This window comes from Gouania willdenowi, unplaced genomic scaffold (genome assembly GCF_900634775.1).
Source record: "Gouania willdenowi unplaced genomic scaffold, fGouWil2.1 scaffold_120_arrow_ctg1, whole genome shotgun sequence".
Lineage (NCBI taxonomy): Eukaryota > Metazoa > Chordata > Actinopteri > Blenniiformes > Gobiesocidae > Gouania > Gouania willdenowi.
This window is the reverse complement of record NW_021144868.1, coordinates 186630-209633: the sequence shown is the minus strand read 5'-3', so window position 1 is coordinate 209633 and position 23004 is coordinate 186630. Positions and strand designations below refer to the sequence as shown.

At 37.3% G+C, this 23004-nt stretch overlaps 3 protein-coding genes across 4 annotated transcripts; 1 reads left to right on the top strand and 2 right to left on the bottom strand.

Annotated features, from left to right (window-relative positions):
* Nucleotides 1-223: 223 nt before the first annotated feature.
* On the bottom strand, nucleotides 224-6210 carry mllt11 (MLLT11 transcription factor 7 cofactor). 2 transcript variants are annotated; one of them, XM_028440914.1, is made up of 3 exons: nucleotides 6103-6210; nucleotides 3306-3471; nucleotides 224-660 (listed from the first exon to the last, which is right to left on the bottom strand). In XM_028440914.1, the coding sequence occupies exons 1-3, from the start codon at nucleotides 6171-6173 to the stop codon at nucleotides 565-567; spliced, it is 333 nt and encodes a 110-aa protein (XP_028296715.1). In that variant the 5' UTR covers nucleotides 6174-6210; the 3' UTR covers nucleotides 224-564. The 2 variants fall into 2 exon arrangements, with proteins under 2 accessions (XP_028296715.1, XP_028296716.1); XM_028440915.1 differs by having other exon boundaries at nucleotides 224-657.
* A 787-nt stretch (nucleotides 6211-6997) lies between these two features.
* On the top strand, nucleotides 6998-9950 carry LOC114458526 (gastrula zinc finger protein XlCGF57.1-like). Its single transcript, XM_028440938.1, has 2 exons — nucleotides 6998-7212; nucleotides 8486-9950. Exons 1-2 carry the CDS (start codon nucleotides 7098-7100, stop codon nucleotides 9706-9708), a joined length of 1338 nt encoding a protein of 445 aa, XP_028296739.1. The 5' UTR covers nucleotides 6998-7097; the 3' UTR covers nucleotides 9709-9950.
* Nucleotides 9951-15975: 6025 nt separating this feature from the next.
* Nucleotides 15976-21957, bottom strand: LOC114458515 (uncharacterized). Its single transcript, XM_028440916.1, has 6 exons — nucleotides 21730-21957; nucleotides 19418-19554; nucleotides 17448-17512; nucleotides 16341-16505; nucleotides 16156-16260; nucleotides 15976-16079 (listed from the first exon to the last, which is right to left on the bottom strand). The coding sequence occupies exons 1-6, from the start codon at nucleotides 21937-21939 to the stop codon at nucleotides 16045-16047; spliced, it is 717 nt and encodes a 238-aa protein (XP_028296717.1). The 5' UTR covers nucleotides 21940-21957; the 3' UTR covers nucleotides 15976-16044.
* Nucleotides 21958-23004: the final 1047 nt, after the last annotated feature.

The window sequence follows — 23004 nt, the reverse complement described above, 5'->3', positions numbered from 1 at the left end:
GTTTATATCTATGTTCTGTTCTATATCTACTATATTGATTCTTATTGGTCAACAGATAATTAATTATTTTAACCCCCACAGAAATAATGTGAAAAATGCAAAATGAGGTCCTGTTTCTTCACTCTGTCAATGTTTGTTTTTGTCTTATTGTTGTTTTGTTTTGGTAGAACACAGTAAGTGTTTTCTAATCCTGAGAGTGTCAGAATAAGAGCACGACCACAAACAGCTTTGAAACATTTTATTGTTGACAGCTTCACACAGGTGAGACCCGCTCCCTCACAGCAGCACGTAAACAAATAAATAAATAAATAAATAAAACAATATTGTGGACGGCAACAAAAAAGGCACAGAAAGGACAAAATAAATAAACTCACCAATCGTCCAATCAGACGATCACAAACTGTGAAAAACTGATACTTCGGACTAAACCAGACTTTACCAAACCAGCCTCACTCAGAATGGACTAGACAAGACTAAACCATGTGTGGTCAGTCTGATTGGATGGTGACATCAGCCTGTGAGCAGAGCGGGAATCAAACCAACTCTGACAGGAAGTCATGTGACTCAGAGTAGCAGGTTGAGGTCAGCGAGCAGTGCGTCCACATCGGCCAGAGGAGTTCTCCAGAAGTTAAAGGAGGAGAACTCTGAGAGCTCCGCCTGCTGGAGACAACAAACAAACTATGATTAGCAATGACACGACCAACTCACTAATTAACTAACTAACCCAGGGGTCTGCAACCTGTGGCTCTGGGGCCTAATGTGGCCCTTTGACTCTTATACAATGGCTCCCTATAGCTTTAAAAAAAACTATTGAAATAAATAGTTATTTTTTTACAGAGTCTATTAATGATTAATGACAAATAAAATCATGATATAACAATGTATTAACCTAAAATAAATCACGTTGTACAATGACTCAGCACATTCCTACAACATCTACAGACCATCAACTTTCCTCCACCTGTGACTAACCTTAAGTTTTAAATCCCTGGTAAGAAACTAAACCAACAAAAACACTATTTCTGGAAGAAAATACAGATTTTAATTGTGTGGGAACAGATTCATTTAACCACCAATGTACAGGTTAAATATGTATGTTTTATGAAATGAGTAATTAGCATGTGTTGATCACATGATCATGTGTTATTATATTCATTAAAAAGATTAAATCGGGGCTTTCGCCTTTAATTGACCATGTAATGTTAGTACATTAATGGAATTTGTCCTCTGCATTTAACCCATCCCTGAGGAGCAGTCGGCAGCCATTTTTGCGGCGCCTGGGGAGCAGTTCAGGGTTAAGGGACTTGCTCAACATCTCACAGTGATGCCCAGGTGAGGCTTGAACCGGCAACCCTCCGATTACAAGCCCAGCGTCCTTAACCACTAGGCTTTCATATACATTAACTATAAAAATCTACTTTATAAACATTGTGTTCATGTAAACTGAGATGTGTAAGAATTTGTAGATAAAGATACTGTTTTATTTATTTTATTTTAAACTATTTTTAAGTTTCCATTTACATGATCAATATAAATCACATGAAATCAAACATTATTCTATATAATTCTAACTGTATATAATGTAATCCACTGTATTGTCTTCATAGAGAAGGTCTTTATGGCTCCAGGAGGACTTTAATCCAGGTGAGATGAGGTTAAATGGTTCCTTGTAGAGTAAAGGTTACAGACCCCTGACCTAACTAAACATACTAACTAACTAACTAACCTAAACTAATACTAACTAATACTAACCTAAACTAATACTAACTAACTAACCTAAACTAATACTAACTAACTAACCTAAACTAATACTAACTAACTAACCTAAACTAATACTAACTAACTAACCTAAACTAATACTAACTAACTAACCTAAACTAATACTAACTAACTAATACTAACTAACCTAAACTAATACTAACTAACTAACCTAAACTAATACTAACTAACTAATACTAACTAACCTAAACTAATACTAACTAACTAACCTAAACTAATACTAACTAACTAACCTAAACTAATACTAACTAACTAACCTAAACTAATACTAATACTAACTAACTAACCTAAACTAATACTAATACTAACTAACTAACCTAAACTAATACTAACTAACTCACCTAAACTAATACTAACTAACTCACCTAAACTAATACTAACTAACTAACCTAAACTAATACTAACTAACCTAAACTAATACTAACTAACTAACTAACCTAAACTAATACTAACTAACTAACCTAAACTAATACTAACTAACTAATACTAACTAACTAACCTAAACTAATACTAACTAACCTAAACTAATACTAACTAACTCACCTAAACTAATACTAACTAACTAACCTAAACTAATACTAACTAACCTAAACTAATACTAACTAACTAACCTAAACTAATACTAACTAACTAATACTAACTAACTAACCTAAACTAATACTAACTAACTAACCTAAACTAATACTAACTAACTAACCTAAACTAATACTAACTAACTAACCTAAACTAATACTAACTAACTAACCTAAAGTAATACTAACTAACTAACCTAAACTAATACTAACTAACTAACCTAAACTAATACTAACTAACTGCTCCTCACTACACTTTGGACATCTCTGTTTTCCTCTACACATCGCTGCCATGTGTTCAAACCTCTGACACCTGAGGGGAGGGGGTACATAAGCCCCCCCCACTGGGTCACTCATGTGTCCTATCATTATCCTCAGAGAGAGAACCTCCCCTTCAAACTGTATAATCTCTACATTCCTCTAATCTATTTTTCCAACTCCTCCTTAAATACAATCCCAGATGTCACTCCTCATGTTATTTTATTTCCTCCAATCACATACGTTCCTTCAACACACACTCCTCATTTTCATTACCTCATCCTTTTGTTTCTTTGTTTTACAAATAATCACAAACTACCATCCCTCATAAACTTCATCTCCATCTCTCCTACTTTACTTTTTAACTCTTTGTGTAACATTAACGGACTCGTACAAACACCTGTGCACCCCTCGACTGTAACTTCAGCTTTACTTTGACTCAACTTTGTTGTGTTATTGTTCTGACCACCTCCTCTGTGTCCTCACCACTGCTTTCTTCTAAGTCCCGTTTATTCCTACTTGAGTCTGTATTTGTTTCCTCCTCTGACTCCAACATTAAACGAGCAGAGCAGCGTATTCTTCTTCTTTGTGGGTTTGTTATGGTGGTTGACATCCATCTAAAATACCTAACCTAAACTAACCTAAACTAACCTAAACTAACCTAAACTAACTAGCTGCAGGAAACAAAGGAGTCACCTCGCCCCTCCCCTTCACTATGGGGTCCTTTCCTGCGATGCCATTGGTCGAGAGGCCGTCAGTCAAACCCAGCTCCTTCAGCTCAGACAGATCAAGCTCTGGGATTGGCTGCCTCCAGAACAGGAAGGAGTCGTATTGGCTGTTAGATTTCTGCATTGTTCTCAGTCTGAAACAAACAAACAAAGATGCTTAAAAACCAGCTTTAGACAGACTTCATCGTTATACCTGGTAGTGACTCCTTAAAGCTGAACCACACAATAACACCCAGCACTGCTTCCTGTCGTTAGAGTGGGTCATAAGATCACATGATCACCAGTTGAACCCTAACACTAACTGGCCTGACAGCAGCTCAGCCAATCAGCTGTCAGTGTTTAGGATAAGTGAGCAAAGAGAACGCTGAGACCCAGCAGACCTCAGATGCAGAGGTGTTTTCTTCTGTCTCCATCATTTCAGTGATATACTGTATATGTCCATCAATCAGAATTGCAGAGAACCGCCTTCCTGGGCTGCTGACCAATCAGAGATGGTTACAGGACACACGCTTGTATGCACTGCAGCGAGTCTGTGAGTGCGTTAACAACTACACTAAGGTTTATAAAATACACGTTAATGGAACAATGAAAAATTAATCTACTGTTGAACACAGAAATGAACAGAATGGGTTTAAACGCCGTCACCGTGGGAAAAAGGACATTTTTTTAAAATGAGGAAATGTTCTTCACTCTCTGGACGTTTCAAACACCACCTAAACATCGTACTGGCAAAAAACTACACTAACCATCACTGACTCCTAAACCAGAGCCACCAGTGCCTGTTTAACTTTAATGTGTCTGTGAACCTCCGTCTGTTTCTCATGTAGCGCTGCATCACTCCATGAAAACATGAGTCAGCATTAATCATCTTCACCTGCTCAGAGCGTTTAAACATCTCATCAGCTACAGAAGATCTGTGGATAAAGTTGTTCTGTTGTTGTGGACGAGATCATCAATACCAGTGATTGTAGAGTCTGAAACATCATAGATTATTGATCACTTCTGATACTGTAAATATTCTGACCCCTAGTGGTGAAAAACACTTCTCACATGTGATGTGTTGCACATTTATTTTTGTTTAATAATTATGGTCTGGAATGATGTCATCAGGATCATTTAAATTAGGTTAATTTAAATTAGGTTGATCAAAACTTAAATCAATAAACCTGATCAGATTCAGTAAATCATTGATCTCTGAGTATCAATGCTGCTCTGTTCCATCTTTATATATAAATAATTAAAAAGGAACAGTCAGAAGAATCCATGTCACTACAACTAATATCTACCTTTTAATTGTATCTTACTTTATTTTTGACATACATTTTTGTTTAATTATGGGTTTTTTATTTATTAGTATTTTGTTTCCTCACAGGAATATTTTCTGAAAAAAATTTAATAATATTTCTAAAAAATGGAATAAAAAAAAATGATGTGGAAAACAGAATTTGGGGAAAAAAATTTAATGCATATACATTTAAATGTACAAAATATTTTTTTAAAACGTAAATTGAATCGAAATTGCAATATCTGTCAGAAAAATCACAATTAGGTTTTTTTTGTCATAAATGGTACAGCTCTAGTTTCCATGGCAACTGGGAGTGGCTATTCCAGTTAGATCCTGGATTAACTGAGACGGACTCTCAGATTAAACCTAGAAACAAACTCACAGGAAATGATCCTAATGTGGAGGAAACAGTAAAACAGACAAAAATACACTAAATAGGTTCAAATACTGAAAACAGTTCAGTTGAAATTATAAACACACAAAGGAAAAGAAAGGTGGGAGTCAGGGGGAATGAAGAAGAGTTAGTTTAAATAACTAAACATTGAAATGTATGTTAATCTGGGGAAAAATAATAAATGTGAAGTTTGGTGGAAAAGTGTAGAAATGTGGCAAGAAAGATAACAATTTAGCACCATTAGCTGAATGCTAACCGCCGTAAAACAAGAAGTAAATTACCCCAAACGTACAAAACAACCATGAAACTATCAAAACGAGTCCAGACATGCAAACAATTACAAAACATTTACACAAAATGACCAGAACAAAAACACACAGTGACAGAAAAAGATCAAATTAAACCATAAACACATAAAATGACACAAACATAGAAAAAGAAGTGAAAAATAAACAAAAATAACCATACGTACAGAACAACAATGTAAAAACACAAAATGAGTTGATAAACACACACAGCTGCTGTTGTGGTGATGCTGTGATCTGATTGGTCGCTTCAATTGTTTATAGAAATATTTATTATGACATAAATGACGAGATAAACATATTTTGGAGCATTTTTAGTGGCTGTGACCAAAGGAATTCTTTTTATTCTAATATTGACATAAATGTTGATCACGTGACCCAGTGATCAGATCAATCCCATGCTTTCTGGCCCCGCCCCCTGTGATATAAACGCGTCTGTCCTCATTGGTAAAGTGTTTGTGCTGACGTGTTGTGGATCTGATGGTGAGATGGTTTATTTTCAGACCAGATCATTCTATGATCGGGTCACAGCGGGGGGCGGGGCCAACGCCCACGCCACAGTCCCAGAAAAATCACATTAAATGTAATCACAGTCTCACTAAATCACAATAAATCACCGTTCGTTCCACACTCTACAATCACATTAAATCACAGTAAAAAAAAAAGAGATTGATGCGTAATAATTAGAGCAGTGACGTCACTAACCGTTTATCTCTTAATAAATATAAACACACACGCATGTTACACAGCCGTAGTGTGTGTGTGTGTGTGTGTGTGTTACCTGTTCTGTTCGTGTTTAAACTCCTTGTGTTGCTTTTCTGTAATGCCGCAGTCGCAGTCCGCTCTGCGCATGCGTAGACCCAGCCCTCTCTTTTCTTCTTCTTTCTTGTGTTTTATGGCCGTTATCAAACAAAACGTGCGTTACCGCCACCTACTGTTTATAAGTGATCATAGCTTAAGGAGTTAAATCATAATAAAATAAATAATTATACACTAGATTCCATCCTGACTAACTTTACCTTTATTCTACAACATGTTTTCACCATAACAGACATCATGTCTCTGTTCCTTTCACAATAATATTCATCTTCTCCGTCTAATGTTCAGTTTATCACATATATAATAAACAACACTAATCTATTCTTTCTCTGGTTCATTTCCACTATCACTGTTTTTATCTGATCCTGACTTTTACTTCTGTTACACTTTAATCTGTGACGTCTCTCTTCTTTTCCCTTCTGAACTCTTGTAACTGACTCAGCACTAAATCTTTTGTATTTCATCCACTTCCTTTGTTTTTTCTCACGTTTTCTATCCATAACACGGTGTTCACTCCCACAGTTACTACATCTCAGTTGTACGTCACTGTGGACATTTCTGTTTTCCTCTGCACACATCAGTCACGTGTCTGTGTGCGTGTGTGTGTGTGTGTGTGTGCGTGTGTACGTGCGTGTGTGTGCGTGTGTGTGTGTGTACATAAGGCTTATTGTTTGTTTATGTTGTATGTTTTTCTGATTAAAATATCAGTTTTTTTTACTGTGACCGTCTAAATATTAGTGTTATTTTATTTATTTCCTAAATATTAGTATTAAACGATGAATACCAGTGCTGAGTGACGTCACTTCCCCTCCTGAGCACCAGGGGGCGCTTTGGCTCCATCACCGGAAGCTGTTGTCGGTGCTTTGAAGCAAACAAAGGCTGAAGGTCCGAAAACTGCTCGTTCACACACTCCCCGTGCGTGTGTTTAAAGCGTGTGTCCGTGCGTGTGTGTGCGTCATGTCTGCTCTACGATCATTACGGAGCTTCATCAGCGACCGACTTACCGCGGTTTTTACCGAGATTCTCACCGAACTGGATTCATCTATTAAACACTGTGAGAGAGAGATACAAGGTACACACACACACACACACACACACACACACACACACACACACACACACACACACACACACACACACACACACACACACGTTCTGTAATTATTCATTATCTCACACTAAATGTTTAATCTGATCAATACTTTATAGATATGGATAATGTAGTGAGGGGGTGTGTCTATAACTCCATCACATAGAAAGGTAAATATGTTACAGTAATAAGCTCCACCTACTCTCTCAACATGTTTGGGTCTAGATTCTAGAACATAGGGCTGCACAATTAATGAGGTTTTAATTGTTATCACTATTTTGGTTGCCACAATTAAAAAAATTAAATTAACCTGATTATTGTAAATATTTACATTTAAAACAAGGCTCTGTTGCTAAGCTACAATAATGTCATGTAAAGGATTCAAAATCATGGTGAAATAAACACAACATTTGGGTTTAAAATAAAAAAGAAGTCACATGAAGAAAAATAGTTTTATATCACAATGACAAGTAACATTCATACCAGGCATAAGCAACTGGCGGCTCAGGGGGCCACATGCGGCCCTCGGTCTATTTTTTAGCGGCCCCCAAAGTAAACGTACAAAATGACAGAAAAATACACAAAACAAGAGCAAGAATTCATAAAAAATACAAAGAATTACAACATTGTAGGAAAATACAGTAAAAGACAAGATAAAAACTGTCTAAATACTCCAAAATCATACTAAACTACTACAAACATGAACAAAAAACTACAGTAATACACACAATTACTCAGAAAATGTACAAAATCACAGAAAATGACAACAAAAGTACAGAAAAGATAAGAAAAACACAAAAAATGACTCAGCAAACCCACAGCACTAACAAACAAACAAAACCTATAACAGAAATACACAAAAAATTACAATGGGAGCAGTGTTCGGGGTCAGTGCCTTGCTCAAGGGCACCTCGGCAGTGCTTGAGAAGTGCCCTGACACCTCTCCAGCTACCAGAACAACTTCTGTTCTTTTGGTCTGTACTGGGACTTGACCCGGTGACCCTCCGGTTCCCAACCCATGTCCCTACGGGCTACGCCACTGTAATAATGCTCAGATCTCTCTTTATTCTAATGCTGACATTAATGTTGATCACGTGACCCTCTAATCAAACAAGTTTTTATGGCCCTGCTGTGATAATGTATGTGTGTGTGTGTGTGTGTGTGTGTGTGTGTGTGTGTGTGTGTGTGTGTGTGTGTGTGTGTGTGTGTGTGTGTGTGTGTGTGTGTGTGTGTGTGTGTGTGTGTGTGTGTGTAGATCTTCATCAAAGCAGAGCTGAGACCAAATGGAGCTCCACCTCAGAGGAGCAGGAGGCGGAGCATCAGCAGACGCTCCTGAAGGAGGAGCAGGAGGAGGGGGAGGAGGTGTGGAGCATCACCAAGGTAACCATCAGCCTGGAGCCGGAGGAGAACGAGGAGCATGTGGAGGAACAGGAACAGGAATCTCCTGATCATCACAGAGTGAAGAGTAGAGGAGCAGATGAGGAGGGAGGAGTTACGAGAGGAGGAGAACCTGTAAGTGCTCCAGGAGAAGAGAGGAAGCGTGAAATCAAAGAAGAGGCGGAGCTAGAGGTGAGTCTGGACGAGTGGAGACAACCGTGGGAATCCAGTGACCCTGAGAACGCTGGAGAACCTTCTTCTCACTTTGGGAAGTTCTGGGACTGCTCAGAGTGTGGGAAGAGGTTTGGGTTCAAAGGTCAGCTGAAGGCTCACCTGAGGACCCACACAGGAGAGAAACCGTTCAGATGTCCCGTGTGTATGAAGGGCTTCTCCTGGAGCGGCCGGCTGCAGAAACACCTGAGGACGCACACGGGGGAAAAACCCTTCCGCTGCTCCGTGTGTGGGAAGACCTTCACCGAGAGTGGGAACCTGAAGGTGCACCTGAGGATCCACACGGGAGAGAAACCCTTCAGCTGCTCGCTGTGCGGGAAAAGCTACACGCAACGTGGGAACCTGAAGCAGCACATGCTGAGTCATGAGGTGGAGCCATCGCTCAGCTGGACACAGTGTGGCCCCGCCTCCCAGCCTGAAGCCCCGCCCATCAGCGTGCCCCGCTGCCCGGCTCATAAGGAAGACCAGGGCGACGCCCACCTCACCTGCTCCGCCTGCCTCCTCTGCAGGAAAACCTACAGCTGCTCTGTGTGTGGGAAGCGCTTTGGGTTCAAAGGTCAGCTGAAGGCCCACCTGAGGTCGCACACGGGGGAGAAACCGTTCAGGTGCCCCGTGTGCGGGAAGGGCTTCTCCCTGAGCGGCCGCCTGCGCAAACACCTGAGGACGCACACGGGGGAAAAACCCTTCCGCTGCTCTGTGTGCGGGAAAACCTTCAGTGAGAACGGGAACCTGAAAGTCCACCAGAGGGTCCACACGGGAGAGAAACCCTTCAGCTGCTCCTTTTGTGGGAAAACGTACCGACAGAAGATCAGCCTGACGCAACATCTAGAGGTTCATCACGACCACCAGCAGGTGTCAGAGTCCAGCTAAGCTCCGCCCACCTCCACACGTCTGCTCATTAGAACCACATCCATGTTTCTGTGTTTAAATGTGTGTCTTCTTCTTCTCTCCTGAGCGACAGCATGTGTGAGTGAGTTCTGTATTGTGGGCGGGGCATCAGTGTGACAGTCAGACAGAGGAGAAACTCAATAAAACAGATTTAAATGCTAAATAAAAAGCTGTTTAGGTTAGAATGGAAGGCCCCGCCCACCTGATAGGAGATGTGTTCTACATTTATTAAGTCGGTAGAAAAAGAAGAAGATGTGGAGTAAAGATTCTAAACAAAGGGGGTGGAGCAAACAAGAAGTGGAAGATGGCGTGGAGCGCACGGTGTTGATGGTGGACAGGAAACTGACGACGGCGTGAAACAAAACATTAAAAACAACCAAAAGCACGACAACTTGATGAATGTTGTTATAGAACAGATGGAGAAGGAGACGGAGCTTCATGGACTTGCTTCGGACCAATGGATGAGAGCCTCTTCTTCTCTGCTTCTTTGTAACGTGCCCTCAGTGGTTAGCTATTAATATTATTAATAATAGTAATATTATTATTATTATTATTATTATTATTATTTATAATAATTATATTATTGTTATTATTTAATATTATTATTATTATTTATAATAATTATATTATTGTTATTATTTAATATTATTATTATTATTTATAATAATTATATTATTGTTATTTAATAATATTATTATTATTATTAATAATAATAATGTTATTGTTTTTAGCTCATGTAACTGCATCAGAGGATGTTTTAATAGGAGATAAAATAATCAGGACTCTCCCGGTGTGTGAATGCTTTTCAAAATAAAGGACTTTAATGGGTTGATGTTTAACAAACTAAAGCAGCAGATCTTCTCATTCCTTCTAAAGCAGTGGTTTTCAACCTTTGGATCGTGACCCCATTTCTATATTACAAATTCCTGGTGTGGTGTCCATCAAACACTTTTTATTTCCTTATAGAATTTGTTATAATATGACAAATAGCGTCGCTCTGATATTTTCATTCTGCATTTTACTTGAACTGTGAGAAAGTGAAAATATAGAAAGCAGTTTAAGATTGTTTTGTGCTTTATTTTAAAAAGAATAATATATGTTTTAAAGAAATACATTAATAAGTTACTTTTTTTTTAATCAATTACGAGACATTTTAGGTGACCCCACATGGGGTCATGACCCCATGGTTGAAAAACACTGTTGTAAAGGTTAGGATCTTATTTTGAAAAATGTAGAAAACAAGGTTTATTATTTTAGTTTATTACTTTGAAAGTGGCGCTAAAAAGAGAAAAATGATGAGAAATGTGTTTGTGAGGAAGTCCCAGCAGTCTTTGTGTAACCATGTAACAAAATAAATACCACACAGTTGTTCCAGTGAGGGGAAAACTGTCTTTTTTTAGCATTGGTATCAACATATTGACCATCAGTCAGAACCCTTTACATACACGGGGTACAACTTTAACCATCCATAAGAAGCTTTTCAACAGGCTCACGTCAGATCATGTGACCGCTGACTCAATGAACAACATGGCAGACATTTTGTATATTTTAGTGGCAATTTTCCTTATTTCAGTAGATTGTGGCTTTAGAAATGTTTTGATGACATTTCTAGTGAGAAATAAACCCTTAACATCACAGCATCCATTCGGTTTATGTAAAAACAGGCGTAGACTGTGTGGTTTTTGGCTCATTTTGAACTGATTTTCGACTTGTGCTTCTTGTGGGATAGTGCGAGTTTCTGCTAGATCGTGTGTCATACATGGTGTAGTATATATGATGTAGTATACATGGTGTAGTGTACATAGTGTAGTGTACATGATGTAGTGTACATAGTGTAGTGTACATGATGTAGTGTACATAGTGTAGTATACATGGTGTAGTATATATGATGTAGTATACATGATGTAGTGTACATGGTGTAGTGTACATGGTGTAGTATATATGGTGTAGTATATATGGTGTAGTATACATGGTGTAGTATATATGATGTAGTATACATGATGTAGTATACATAGTGTAGTGTACATGGTGTAGTGTACATAGTGTAGTGTACATGATGTAGTGTACATGGTGTAGTATATATGATGTAGTGTACATGGTGTAGTGTACATGATGTAGTGTACATGGTGTAGTATATATGGTGTAGTATATATGGTGTAGTGTACATAGTGTAGTGTACATGATGTAGTGTACATGGTGTAGTATATATGGTGTAGTATATATGGTGTAGTATATATGGTGTAATATACATAGTGTAGTATACATGGTGTAGTATACATGGTGTAGTGTACATGGTGTAGTGTACATAGTGTAGTATACATGGTGTAGTATACATGGTGTAGTATACATGATGTAGTGTACATGGTGTAGTATACATGGTGTAGTATACATAGTGTAGTATACATGGTGTAGTATACATAGTGTAGTATACATAGTGTAGTATACATAGTGTAGTATACATGGTGTAGTATATATAGTGTAGTATACATAGTGTAGTATACATAGTGTAGTATACATAGTGTAGTGTACATAGTGTAGTATACATGATGTAGTGTACATGGTGTAGTATACATGATGTAGTGTACATGGTGTAGTATACATGGTGTAGTATACATAGTGTAGTATACATGGTGTAGTATATATAGTGTAGTATACATAGGGTAGTATACATAGTGTAGTATACATGGTGTAGTGTACATGGTGTAGTATACATGATGTAGTGTACATGGTGTAGTATACATGGTGTAGTATACATGATGTAGTATACATAGTGTAGTATACATGGTGTAGTATACATGGTGTAGTATACATGATGTAGTATACATAGTGTAGTATACATGGTGTAGTGTACATGGTGTAGTATACATAGTGTAGTATACATAGTGTAGTATACATGGTGTAGTATACATGGTGTAGTGTACATGGTGTAGTGTACATAGTGTAGTATACATAGTGTAGTATACATGGTGTAGTATACATGGTGTAGTATACATGGTGTAGTATACATAGTGTAGTATACATGGTGTAGTATACATGGTGTAGTATACATGATGTAGTATACATAGTGTAGTATACATGGTGTAGTGTACATGGTGTAGTATACATAGTGTAGTATACATAGTGTAGTATACATGGTGTAGTGTACATGGTGTAGTGTACATGGTGTAGTATACATGGTGTAGTATACATGGTGTAGTATACATGGTGTAGTGTACATGGTGTACTATACATGGTGTAGTGTACATGGTGTAGTATACATGGTGTAGTATACATGGTGTAGTATACATGGTGTACTATACATGGTGTAGTATACATGATGTAGTATACATAGTGTAGTATACATGGTGTAGTGTACATGGTGTAGTATACATAGTGTAGTATACATAGTGTAGTATACATGGTGTAGTATACATGGTGTAGTGTACATGGTGTAGTGTACATGGTGTAGTATACATAGTGTAGTATACATAGTGTAGTATACATGGTGTAGTATACATGGTGTAGTATACATGGTGTAGTGTACATGGTGTAGTATACATGGTGTAGTATACATGGTGTAGTATACATGGTGTAGTATACATGGTGTAGTATACATGGTGTAGTGTACATGGTGTAGTATACATGGTGTAGTGTACATGGTGTACTATACATGGTGTAGTATACATGGTGTAGTGTACATGGTGTAGTGTACATGGTGTAGTATACATGGTGTAGTATACATGGTGTAGTATACATGGTGTAGTATACATGGTGTAGTGTACATGGTGTACTATACATGGTGTAGTATACATGGTGTAGTATACATGGTGTAGTATACATGGTGTAGTATACATGGTGTAGTGTACATGGTGTAGTATACATGGTGTAGTATACATGGTGTAGTATACATGGTGTAGTATACATGGTGTAGTGTACATGGTGTACTATACATGGTGTAGTATACATGGTGTAGTATACATGGTGTAGTATACATGGTGTAGTATACATGGGGTCACGAGAAAGTGTAAAAACTACAACTATGGTGCCTCCAGGGAAATGTAGTTCATTATAAACTTTTAGTATGAAATGAGAGTAGACTGTGGACTTTAATCAATGATAAACACATTGATGTGTTATAATATAATATTTAAATTGTTGAAATATATTTTACATTTTTATAAATATTTTAGTGCCCCCCGTTTTTTTAGTTCCTTCACATGAAATTTGGGTTCAAGACTGATCTTAAATATCTGTGTCTGTCTGTGTCTGTGTCTGTGACTGTGTCTGTGTCTGTCTGTGTCTGTGACTGTGTCTGTGTTTGTGTCTGTCTGTGTTTGTGTCTGTCTGTGTCTGTGTGTGTCTGTCTGTGTCTGTGACTGTGTCTGTCTGTGTCTGTGACTGTGACTGTGTCTGTGTCTGTCTGTGTCTGTCTGTGTCTGTGACTGTGTCTGTGTTTGTGTCTGTCTGTGTTTGTGTCTGTCTGTCTGTGTCTGTGACTGTGTCTGTCTGTGTTTGTGTCTGTCTGTGTCTGTCTGTGTCTGTGACCCTTTTTGTTGCCTAGTTCTAAGCTTTCAAACATGCTCTGACGTCAAGGTTCAAAGGTCATTACTTCAAAACAAGGGTCGTGTGAAAACTAATTTTTTTACTGTATCTGTTACTGTCACGATGACGTCTTTCCAACGATGTATTTGATTCAGCTCTACGTTAAAAACTCAGATGTTCTAATTTCGTTGGCGAGGCTCTTTGAGATGTGCTTAAAAAGCACAAAACATCAGATGTTGCATTTTGTTTGTTTGTTTGTTTGTTTGTTTGTTTTAAAACCCAGCGTGTGCCCGTACGACGGCCTTCAGTAAACATATCATCAGAATGATTGACAACTAGGAGGACCAATAGTCTAGATGATCCACCCGGAAGTTGAAGCCAAATAAGCATTGTTTACAATACCTTTAAACAGTCATTGATTCCCTCCATGAAGCCTTTTCAAAACTCATTTAATTAAATACATTTGGTTTTAATATTTCTACAAAGTTTTAAGCTCAAGTTGTGTATTTTAAAACTGAAAAATGTTCTTTAAAGATGGACTCACACTGAACTTTACTGTTTAAATCATCTACATGTTGTTATATTGTATTTATATTAATTATGTTGATATTAATGACTAACACGCCATTAATAACCATCAGGCACTGACACAGACACCTATTATTGTGGATTGGAAGAAAGTCACCAGATAACACGAAGACCAGTAGATTTTGAACAGCGTTCTGATGGAGCTGCTATTAGGGTTAGTCCACACTGAAGGTTTGATTCCCTTTGTTAATAAACCTGCTGTTAGCAGCTAACAGTTAGCTTAAAGATGACTGTTAGCAGCCAACAGTTAGCTTAAAGATGACTGTTAGCAGCTAACAGTTAGCTTAAAGATGACTGTTAGCAGCCAACAGTTAGCTTAAAGATGACTGTTAGCAGCCAACAGTTAGCTTAAAGATGACTGTTAGCAGCCAACAGTTAGCTTAAAGATGACTGTTAGCAGCTAACAGTTAGCTTAAAGATGAAAATCCTGGTTTTAATCACTAATAAAATGGTTCAAAGTGACCAGAAAAGGTGGTGAAATGGGATTTTAAAAACCACAGAAATTGGTTAAAAGTTGCAAATAGTTAGTAATGGAATTTAAAAATGTAGAGAAAATTTGTTTAAACTGGCAAATAATGGGCATGAAAAATGGTGACTGTCGTGAAATTAGCAAAAATAATGATGAAATCTGGTGAAAAGAGGTTAAAAGTGACAATAATGGTCAACATATGTGACATTAGGTGTAAAAGTGGTAGAAATGGTTTATAAGTGATGAACACGTCTGGAAAGTGGAAAAAATGTGTAGAAAAGTCATTAAAATGTGATGTAGAAGTGTCAGAAATGTGGCAAAAATACATTAAAAGGAGCAAAAATATGTAAAGAAAAAGTGATGAAAATATGTTAAAATATGGTGAATTTGGTGGAGTTGTAAAAAAATGGGCTGAAATTGTTTAGAAAATATTGTTAGTTTCTTAAAAGCATCTGGGGACCCCCTTCTAGTGTCTTGCGACCCCAAGGTTGAGAAAACCCCTGATTTAAAGAGGTTTTATTTTGAAAGGATGGTAGTTTCCTGGTTGTTCGAACACAAACTTTAAAGTGAAAGTTTTAAAGCTGAATAAAAACATTGTTTTACTGCTTTTATTCAAAGGAAAATATAAAGTTAGTGAGAAGTAAATAAAGAGGCGGAGCTCTGGTTGAACCAGGAAACTTTATTATTATTGATTATTGATCAGTGCTGATCAGCGCCCCCTACTGCTCCATGCTGAGCCTTCACACCTTAAGACCTTCACCCTCCTCACAGAACGCTGCAGACACACAAACATCAGCTGCAGTTATGGTCAGACTGGTCATCATGTTATCCTGTGACAGTGTGTGACTCACTGTTCTCAGCATGGTAGATGAAGTCTGCATCTCTGTTGAAGCCCAGGCAGTGGGCCTGATTCTTGAAATGCTGCAGGTCTTCATCCTTAGCGCTGGTTTCACGAGCTGAAGAAGAAACAGAAGAGGAAGAAACATCATAGTGAGATGTTAAGTTCCTGTCGTGTGTTCCTGTCTGCGTGTCCTACCAAAGAAGTACAGGGCGTGTGCGTTGACCACGTCGCCCACGTGGTCAACGTTCAGGTGCATCTTGCTGAGCAGCTTGTCCAGGTTCTTAGCTGAACTGTTCCCGTAGAACACGTAGCAGCCCTCACAGGTGGGCAGCAGGTGTAAGGAGGACTTCACATCATTAGCTGGAGAAGAGTGTGTTACATTGTCTTTAGTGTGTTTCTGAAGTCACTATCTGTACGTCAGACATGTTTGTGAGCTCACATACAGCAGGGGTTCTCAACCTTGGGGTCAGGACCCCATTTAAGGCCGTAACACACTAGGATGCTTTTAAGAAACTAACAATATTTTCTGAACAATTTCAGCCCATTTTTACCATTTTTCTACAACTACATTAAATTCATCATATTTTAACTTATTTTCATCACTTTTTCTTTTCATATTTTTGCTCCTTTTAATGTATTTTTGCTCCATTTCTACATCACATTTCAATGACTTTTCTACACATTTTTCCACTTTCCAGACATGTTCATCACTTATAAACCATTTCTACCACTTTTACACCTAATGTCACATATGTTGACCTATTATTGTCACTTTTAACATCTTTTCACCATATTTCATCATTATTTTTACCAATTTAACCATCTTTTTCTGTCTGTGTCTAATTTGCAACTTTTAAACAATTTCTGTAGTTTTTAAAATATCATTTCACTTCCTTTTCCACCATTTTTATTCACTTTGAACCATTTTATTAGTGATTAAAACCAGGATTTCCATCTTTAAGATGGCTATAATAATAATAATAAACATTCCTGGATAACAGTGGATATTATTCAGATGAATAAATAAATGTGGTTATCACAGATTCATAGAACAATGGACCATCATTTTACTGACTTTATGGATGGACCCCAAAAATCTCTCCTTTATTCCCCCTTATAGATGGTCCTGTCTCCACATGACTGTTCTTCAATGTTCATGTCTGTGTTCAACCACCTTCAGCTACAGTGGGGGTCCCTGCTCTCTGGGACCTTTATTTTGGAGGGTCCCTGCTCTATGGGACCTTTATTTTGGAGGGTCACGACCTTAAAAAGGTTGAGAACCAGTGAGCTACAGAAACGTACCAGACATTGTGACTGTGTTGTCTTTGATTTCCAACTCCACTGTCATCCCAATGCAGGAACCGTTTCTGACAGAAACCACAGAAGAAGATTAATGTTTCTCCCACAAACAACAAAACAGTCTGACAGTCATCACACCTCCCTTCATTTATACCACATTTACTGATGAATATCAGTATAAACCAGTATAACCTATATAACCAGTATAAACCAGTATATACCAGTATATACCAGTATAAACCAGTATAACCTATATAACCAGTATAAACCAGTATATACCAGTATAAACCAGTATATACCAGTATATACAAGTATAAACCAGTATATACCAGTATAAACCAGTATAAACCAGTATATACCAGTATAAACCAGTATAAACCAGTATAACCTATATAACCAGTATAAACCAGTATATACCAGTATATACCAGTATAAACCAGTATAACCTATATAACCAGTATAAACCAGTATATACCAGTATAAACCAGTATATACCAGTATATACAAGTATAAACCAGTATATACCAGTATAAACCAGTATATACCAGTATAAACCAGTATAAACCAGTATAACCTATATAACCAGTATAAACCAGTATATACCAGTATAAACCAGTATATACCAGTATATACCAGTATAAACCAGTATAACCTATATAACCAGTATATACCAGTATAAACCAGTATATACCAGTATATACCAGTGTAAACCAGTATATACCAGTATATACCAGTATAAACCAGTATAACCTATATAACCAGTATATACCAGTATAAACCAGTATATACCAGTATAAACCAGTATAACCAGTATAAACCAGTATAACCTATATAACCAGTATAAACCAGTATATACCAGTATAAACCAGTATATACCAGTATATACCAGTATAAACCAGTATATACCAGTATAAACCAGTATAACCTATATAACCAGTATAAACCAGTATATACCAGTATAAACCAGTATATACCAGTATATACCAGTATAAACCAGTATAACCTATATAACCAGTATAAACCAGTATATACCAGTATAAACCAGTATATACCAGTATATACCAGTATATACCAGTGTAAACCAGTATATACCAGTATATACCAGTATAACCAGTATATACCAGTATAAACCAGTATAACCAGTATATACCAGTATAACCTATATAACCAGTATATACCAGTATAAACCAGTATATACCAGTATAAACCAGTATAAACCAGTATATACCAGTATAAACCAGTATAAACCAGTATATACCAGTATATACCAGTATAACCTATATAACCAGTATAAACCAGTATAAACCAGTATATACCAGTATAACCAGTATAAACCAGTATAACCAGTATATACCAGTATAAACCAGTATAACCAGTATATACCAGTATAACCTATATAACCAGTATATACCAGTATAAACCAGTATATACCAGTATAAACCAGTATAAACCAGTATAAACCAGTATATACCAGTATATACCAGTATAACCTATATAACCAGTATAAACCAGTATAAACCAGTATAAACCAGTATAACCTATATAACCAGTATATACCAGTATAAACCAGTATAAACCAGTATAACCTATATAACCAGTATATACCAGTATAAACCAGTATATACCAGTATAAACCAGTATAAACCAGTATAAACCAGTATAACCTATATAACCAGTACACACCAGAATAAACTGGTATAATTTATATAAACCATTACAAACCAGTAAAACTTATATAACCAATATATATGTTAAGGTTTTGTTTATTCCGACAATTTTTCACCTCTGAGGAAGACTGACAGTTGAAGCATGTCAGGAGATAAAACATTTCCTAAACAAAACCTTAACTTAACAGTGTTCTGATCAAACTGGTGTCTGTGTTAACTGATGACCAGCTAACACTGAACAATGAAGACCATGTGACCTCTGACCCCGGTGGAGGTCACGTGACCATAGCGTGACCTCTGACTCACATCTTGTTCTCCTCGTGGAAGGTGACGTTCCCGTTGTGGACGGTGATGTTGAAGGCTGAGCTTTGAGTCATGTTGAGGAACATCTTGTAGACGTCGTTATCAGTGTAACCATAGAGAAGATGAGCACCACCTTCTAACTGGAACACACACACTTCCTGTTAGCTTAGCATGCTAACTGGAACACGCACACTTCCTGTTGGCTTAGCATGCTAACTGGAACACGCACACTTCCTGTTAGCTTAGCATGCTAACTGGAACACGCACACTTCCTGTTAGCTTAGCACGCTAACTGGAACACACACACTTCCTGTTAGCTTAGCATGCTAACTGGAACACGCACACTTTCTGTTAGCTTAGCACGCAAACTGGAACACACACACGTCCTGTTAGCTTAGCATGCTAACGATACGAGGTCATCCAACTATGAAGGTAGATATGCTGCTAAATGTAACTTGTGAATAAAACACACGTGAAATTAATTTCATGTCACAAATGATGGAAAAAATGTGAACGTTTAGAAAATTTTAAACCAAAAGCAAATATTCACACATGTTTGATCTGATATTTACACAAATAAAATGACTTGTGTCAGTTATTGTTTCCAAACACAATGTGAGGTGATAACTTCTACAATCTACAGTTCAACTAAATACTTTTCTCACGTGAATCTGGGCTGTTTGAGTTTTGCAACACATTTTGTGAGACGTCTGTAGCAGAACAGATTTGTACCTAAAATATTGTTTGTCCTCAACCTCAGCTTTCCATTCAAGTTTCATGATGATGAATATTTTTCATTACTGTTATATGATAAATCAAAAAAAATCTGGACATTTAATTTTCTAAAAAGAGAAAATTATTTCAATAACCAGGGAGCAAAAAAAATTAAATTAATCAAAAAGTTATAATTCTGAATAAGTCTTGTGTATTTACAGATGATTAATATTTTTTTATTATATATTATTACTCAATAGGATAGGGACACATTTCACTGTAGGGCTACTGTATATGACATTACATTATCATGTTTTATAAGTGTACATGAAGGGGTACGTGACTGTAAAATGTTTGGGAACCACTACACATCCATACACACCCTATAACCCAATAACCCAATAAACCTATAAACCTATAAACCTATAACCCTATAAACCTATAACCCTATAAACCTATAACCCTATAAACCTATAACCCTATAAACCTATAACCCTATAAACCTATAACCCTATAACCCTATAAACCTATAAACCTATAACCCTATAAACCTATAACCCTATAAACCTATAAACCTATAACCCTATAAACCTATAACCCTATAAACCTATAACCCTATAAACCTATAACCCTATAAACCTATAAACCTATAACCCTATAAACCTATAACCCTATAACCCTATAACCCTATAACCCTATAAACCTATAAACCTATAAACCTATAACCCTATAAACCTATAAACCTATAAACCTATAACCCTATAAACCTATAACCCTATAAACCTATAAACCTATAAACCTATAAACCTATAACCCTATAAACCTATAACCCTATAAACCTATAACCCTATAACCCTATAAACCTATAACCCTATAAACCTATAAACCTATAAACCTATAACCCTATAACCCTATAAACCTATAAACCTATAAACCTATAAACCTATAACCCTATAAACCTATAACCCTATAAACCTATAACCCTATAAACCTATAACCCTATAAACCTATAAACCTATAAACCTATAACCCTATAACCCTATAAACCTATAAACCTATAACCCTATAAACCTATAAACCTATAAACCTATAAACCTATAAACCTATAACCCTATAAACCTATAACCCTCGGTCAGTAACAGCCTGATTGTTTTCTAACGTTAATAACTTTAATAGTTATGGACAAATTCTTTGTGGAAAAATGTGTTTCCTTTATCATTTATTCAGGTTCTTCTTCTTGGTGACGGAGTTTTTCCTTCACGTCTTTTTGTTACGTCGCAAAGCAAATTTTTGGCAAATCCGTGAGAGAAGTTGTGTAAACGAGATATATTTTACATTATTAACTAGGAAATGTAGGTGAAGTGCCTTGCCCAAGGACACAATGACAGATACCACAGCAGTGACTGTCCCCCACTGTGGCCCCTGGAACTCTCAGTGGTCTCCATCATCTACTGACCAGGACCAGACCTGGTTATCTTCACAGATCATCTAACCAGATCAGCCAATCACAGGCTGTTATGGACACATAGCCCAGTGTGTGTGTGTGTGTGTGTGTGTGTGTGTGTGTGCGTGTGTGTGTGTGTGTGTGTGTGTGCGTATACCACAGAGGTGTTTTCCAGAGACAGAGGTTGAGTCAGAGTGTCACAGTTGTCTCCCATCGGCGCTGACACGCTCAGACGGAGCAGGACGGAGAACAGCAGCAGCTGGAGTTTCATGATGATGATGATGATGATGAGGAGGAGGATGAAGATGACAAGCAGGTGAGTGAGGCTGCTGCTCTTATACCCACAATGCCCTGCAGCGTCAATCATTCACTGATCAGTGTTTGATTAGCCTTGACTGAGGACACACACACACACACACACACACACACACACACACACACACACACACACACACACACACACACACACACACTGAACTTATAGGAACTCTGAAGGGCTTCAAAATAAAATGTGTGTGTGTTCTGTATCTCAGTGTGACCTTTGACCCCGTGTCTCCAGCTCTCCTCCTGCTAATGTAATATTATACAGCAACGCTTCCCAAACACCGGCCCGTGGACCGTAAAATAAGGTTTATTTTATTTTTATTTTTTCACTTCAACTTTATTTATACAGCACAAAATACAACATTTCAAAGTGCTGAACAAAATATAAAGTCTATAATAAGTTTATCATGTAATAGATTAATATGATTAATAATATCACTCTATTACACATTAACAGTATCAGCAGCTTCCTGTCTGAGTTCTATCATTCCTGTCTTTTCTCTAACAACATGGTTGTTTTTGGTCTGAATTATGGATTTGAATTATTATAATTTTAAACTTCACCAACACATAACCTGGTCAGGACTAAGTTATGAAGTAGATCAGATCTGAGTGAGTATTAAAGCTCCGCCTCCTGGTGTGCTGCACTAACACTGCTGCTCTTTGTTGTCATCATGGATTTATATTTATTATATTTATTTAAGATCATAAATGTTCCTCCTGTAAAGACGCTCAGTCTGCCAGGTTCTCCATTGATTGGTCAGACGCTGCAAGCTCCACCCCTTTTATGTGAACGAGCACATAGCGAGACTGAAATCACTTGGCTTAAATTAGCGTGTTGTTATCGGCCGTCGTAGGACAGCTTCTCTCTGACAGGAAACGTTTGGTTAGTTGAATCCTGCTAATAGAGATTAATCTATGATATAATTATCTAGATTTGTAGCATAGCTTTTGTTTATTATTTATTATCTAATGTTTATCGTCCTTAGGCTCAGCTTTAGTTTGAGCTGAAATACTTAGAATAAGAGAATAGAAACTTTTTAAAATGCTTGGACCACAGTGTGTGTGTGTGTGTGTGTGTGTGTGTGTTTATGGTGTGTGTGTGTGT

What these genes read in the sequence shown, in the direction of transcription:
- mllt11 (XM_028440914.1), bottom strand. Translation starts at nt 6,173, where the DNA reads ATGCGCAGAGCGGACTGCGACTGCGGCATTACAGAAAAGCAACACAAG. An exon ending in TTTAAACACGAACAGAACAG is followed by an intron (nt 3,472 to 6,102) that starts GTAACACACACA and finishes TGTTTGTTTCAG; the next exon opens with ACTGAGAACAATGCAGAAAT. An exon ending in TAGTGAAGGGGAGGGGCGAG is followed by an intron (nt 661 to 3,305) that starts GTGACTCCTTTG and finishes TGTTGTCTCCAG; the next exon opens with CAGGCGGAGCTCTCAGAGTT.
- LOC114458526 (XM_028440938.1), top strand. Translation starts at nt 7,098, where the DNA reads ATGTCTGCTCTACGATCATTACGGAGCTTCATCAGCGACCGACTTACC. An exon ending in CTGTGAGAGAGAGATACAAG is followed by an intron (nt 7,213 to 8,485) that starts GTACACACACAC and finishes GTGTGTGTGTAG; the next exon opens with ATCTTCATCAAAGCAGAGCT.
- LOC114458515 (XM_028440916.1), bottom strand. Translation starts at nt 21,939, where the DNA reads ATGATTGACGCTGCAGGGCATTGTGGGTATAAGAGCAGCAGCCTCACT. An exon ending in TTCCACGAGGAGAACAAGAT is followed by an intron (nt 17,513 to 19,417) that starts GTGAGTCAGAGG and finishes GGTTTCTGTCAG; the next exon opens with AAACGGTTCCTGCATTGGGA. An exon ending in ACACGCCCTGTACTTCTTTG is followed by an intron (nt 16,261 to 16,340) that starts GTAGGACACGCA and finishes TTTCTTCTTCAG; the next exon opens with CTCGTGAAACCAGCGCTAAG.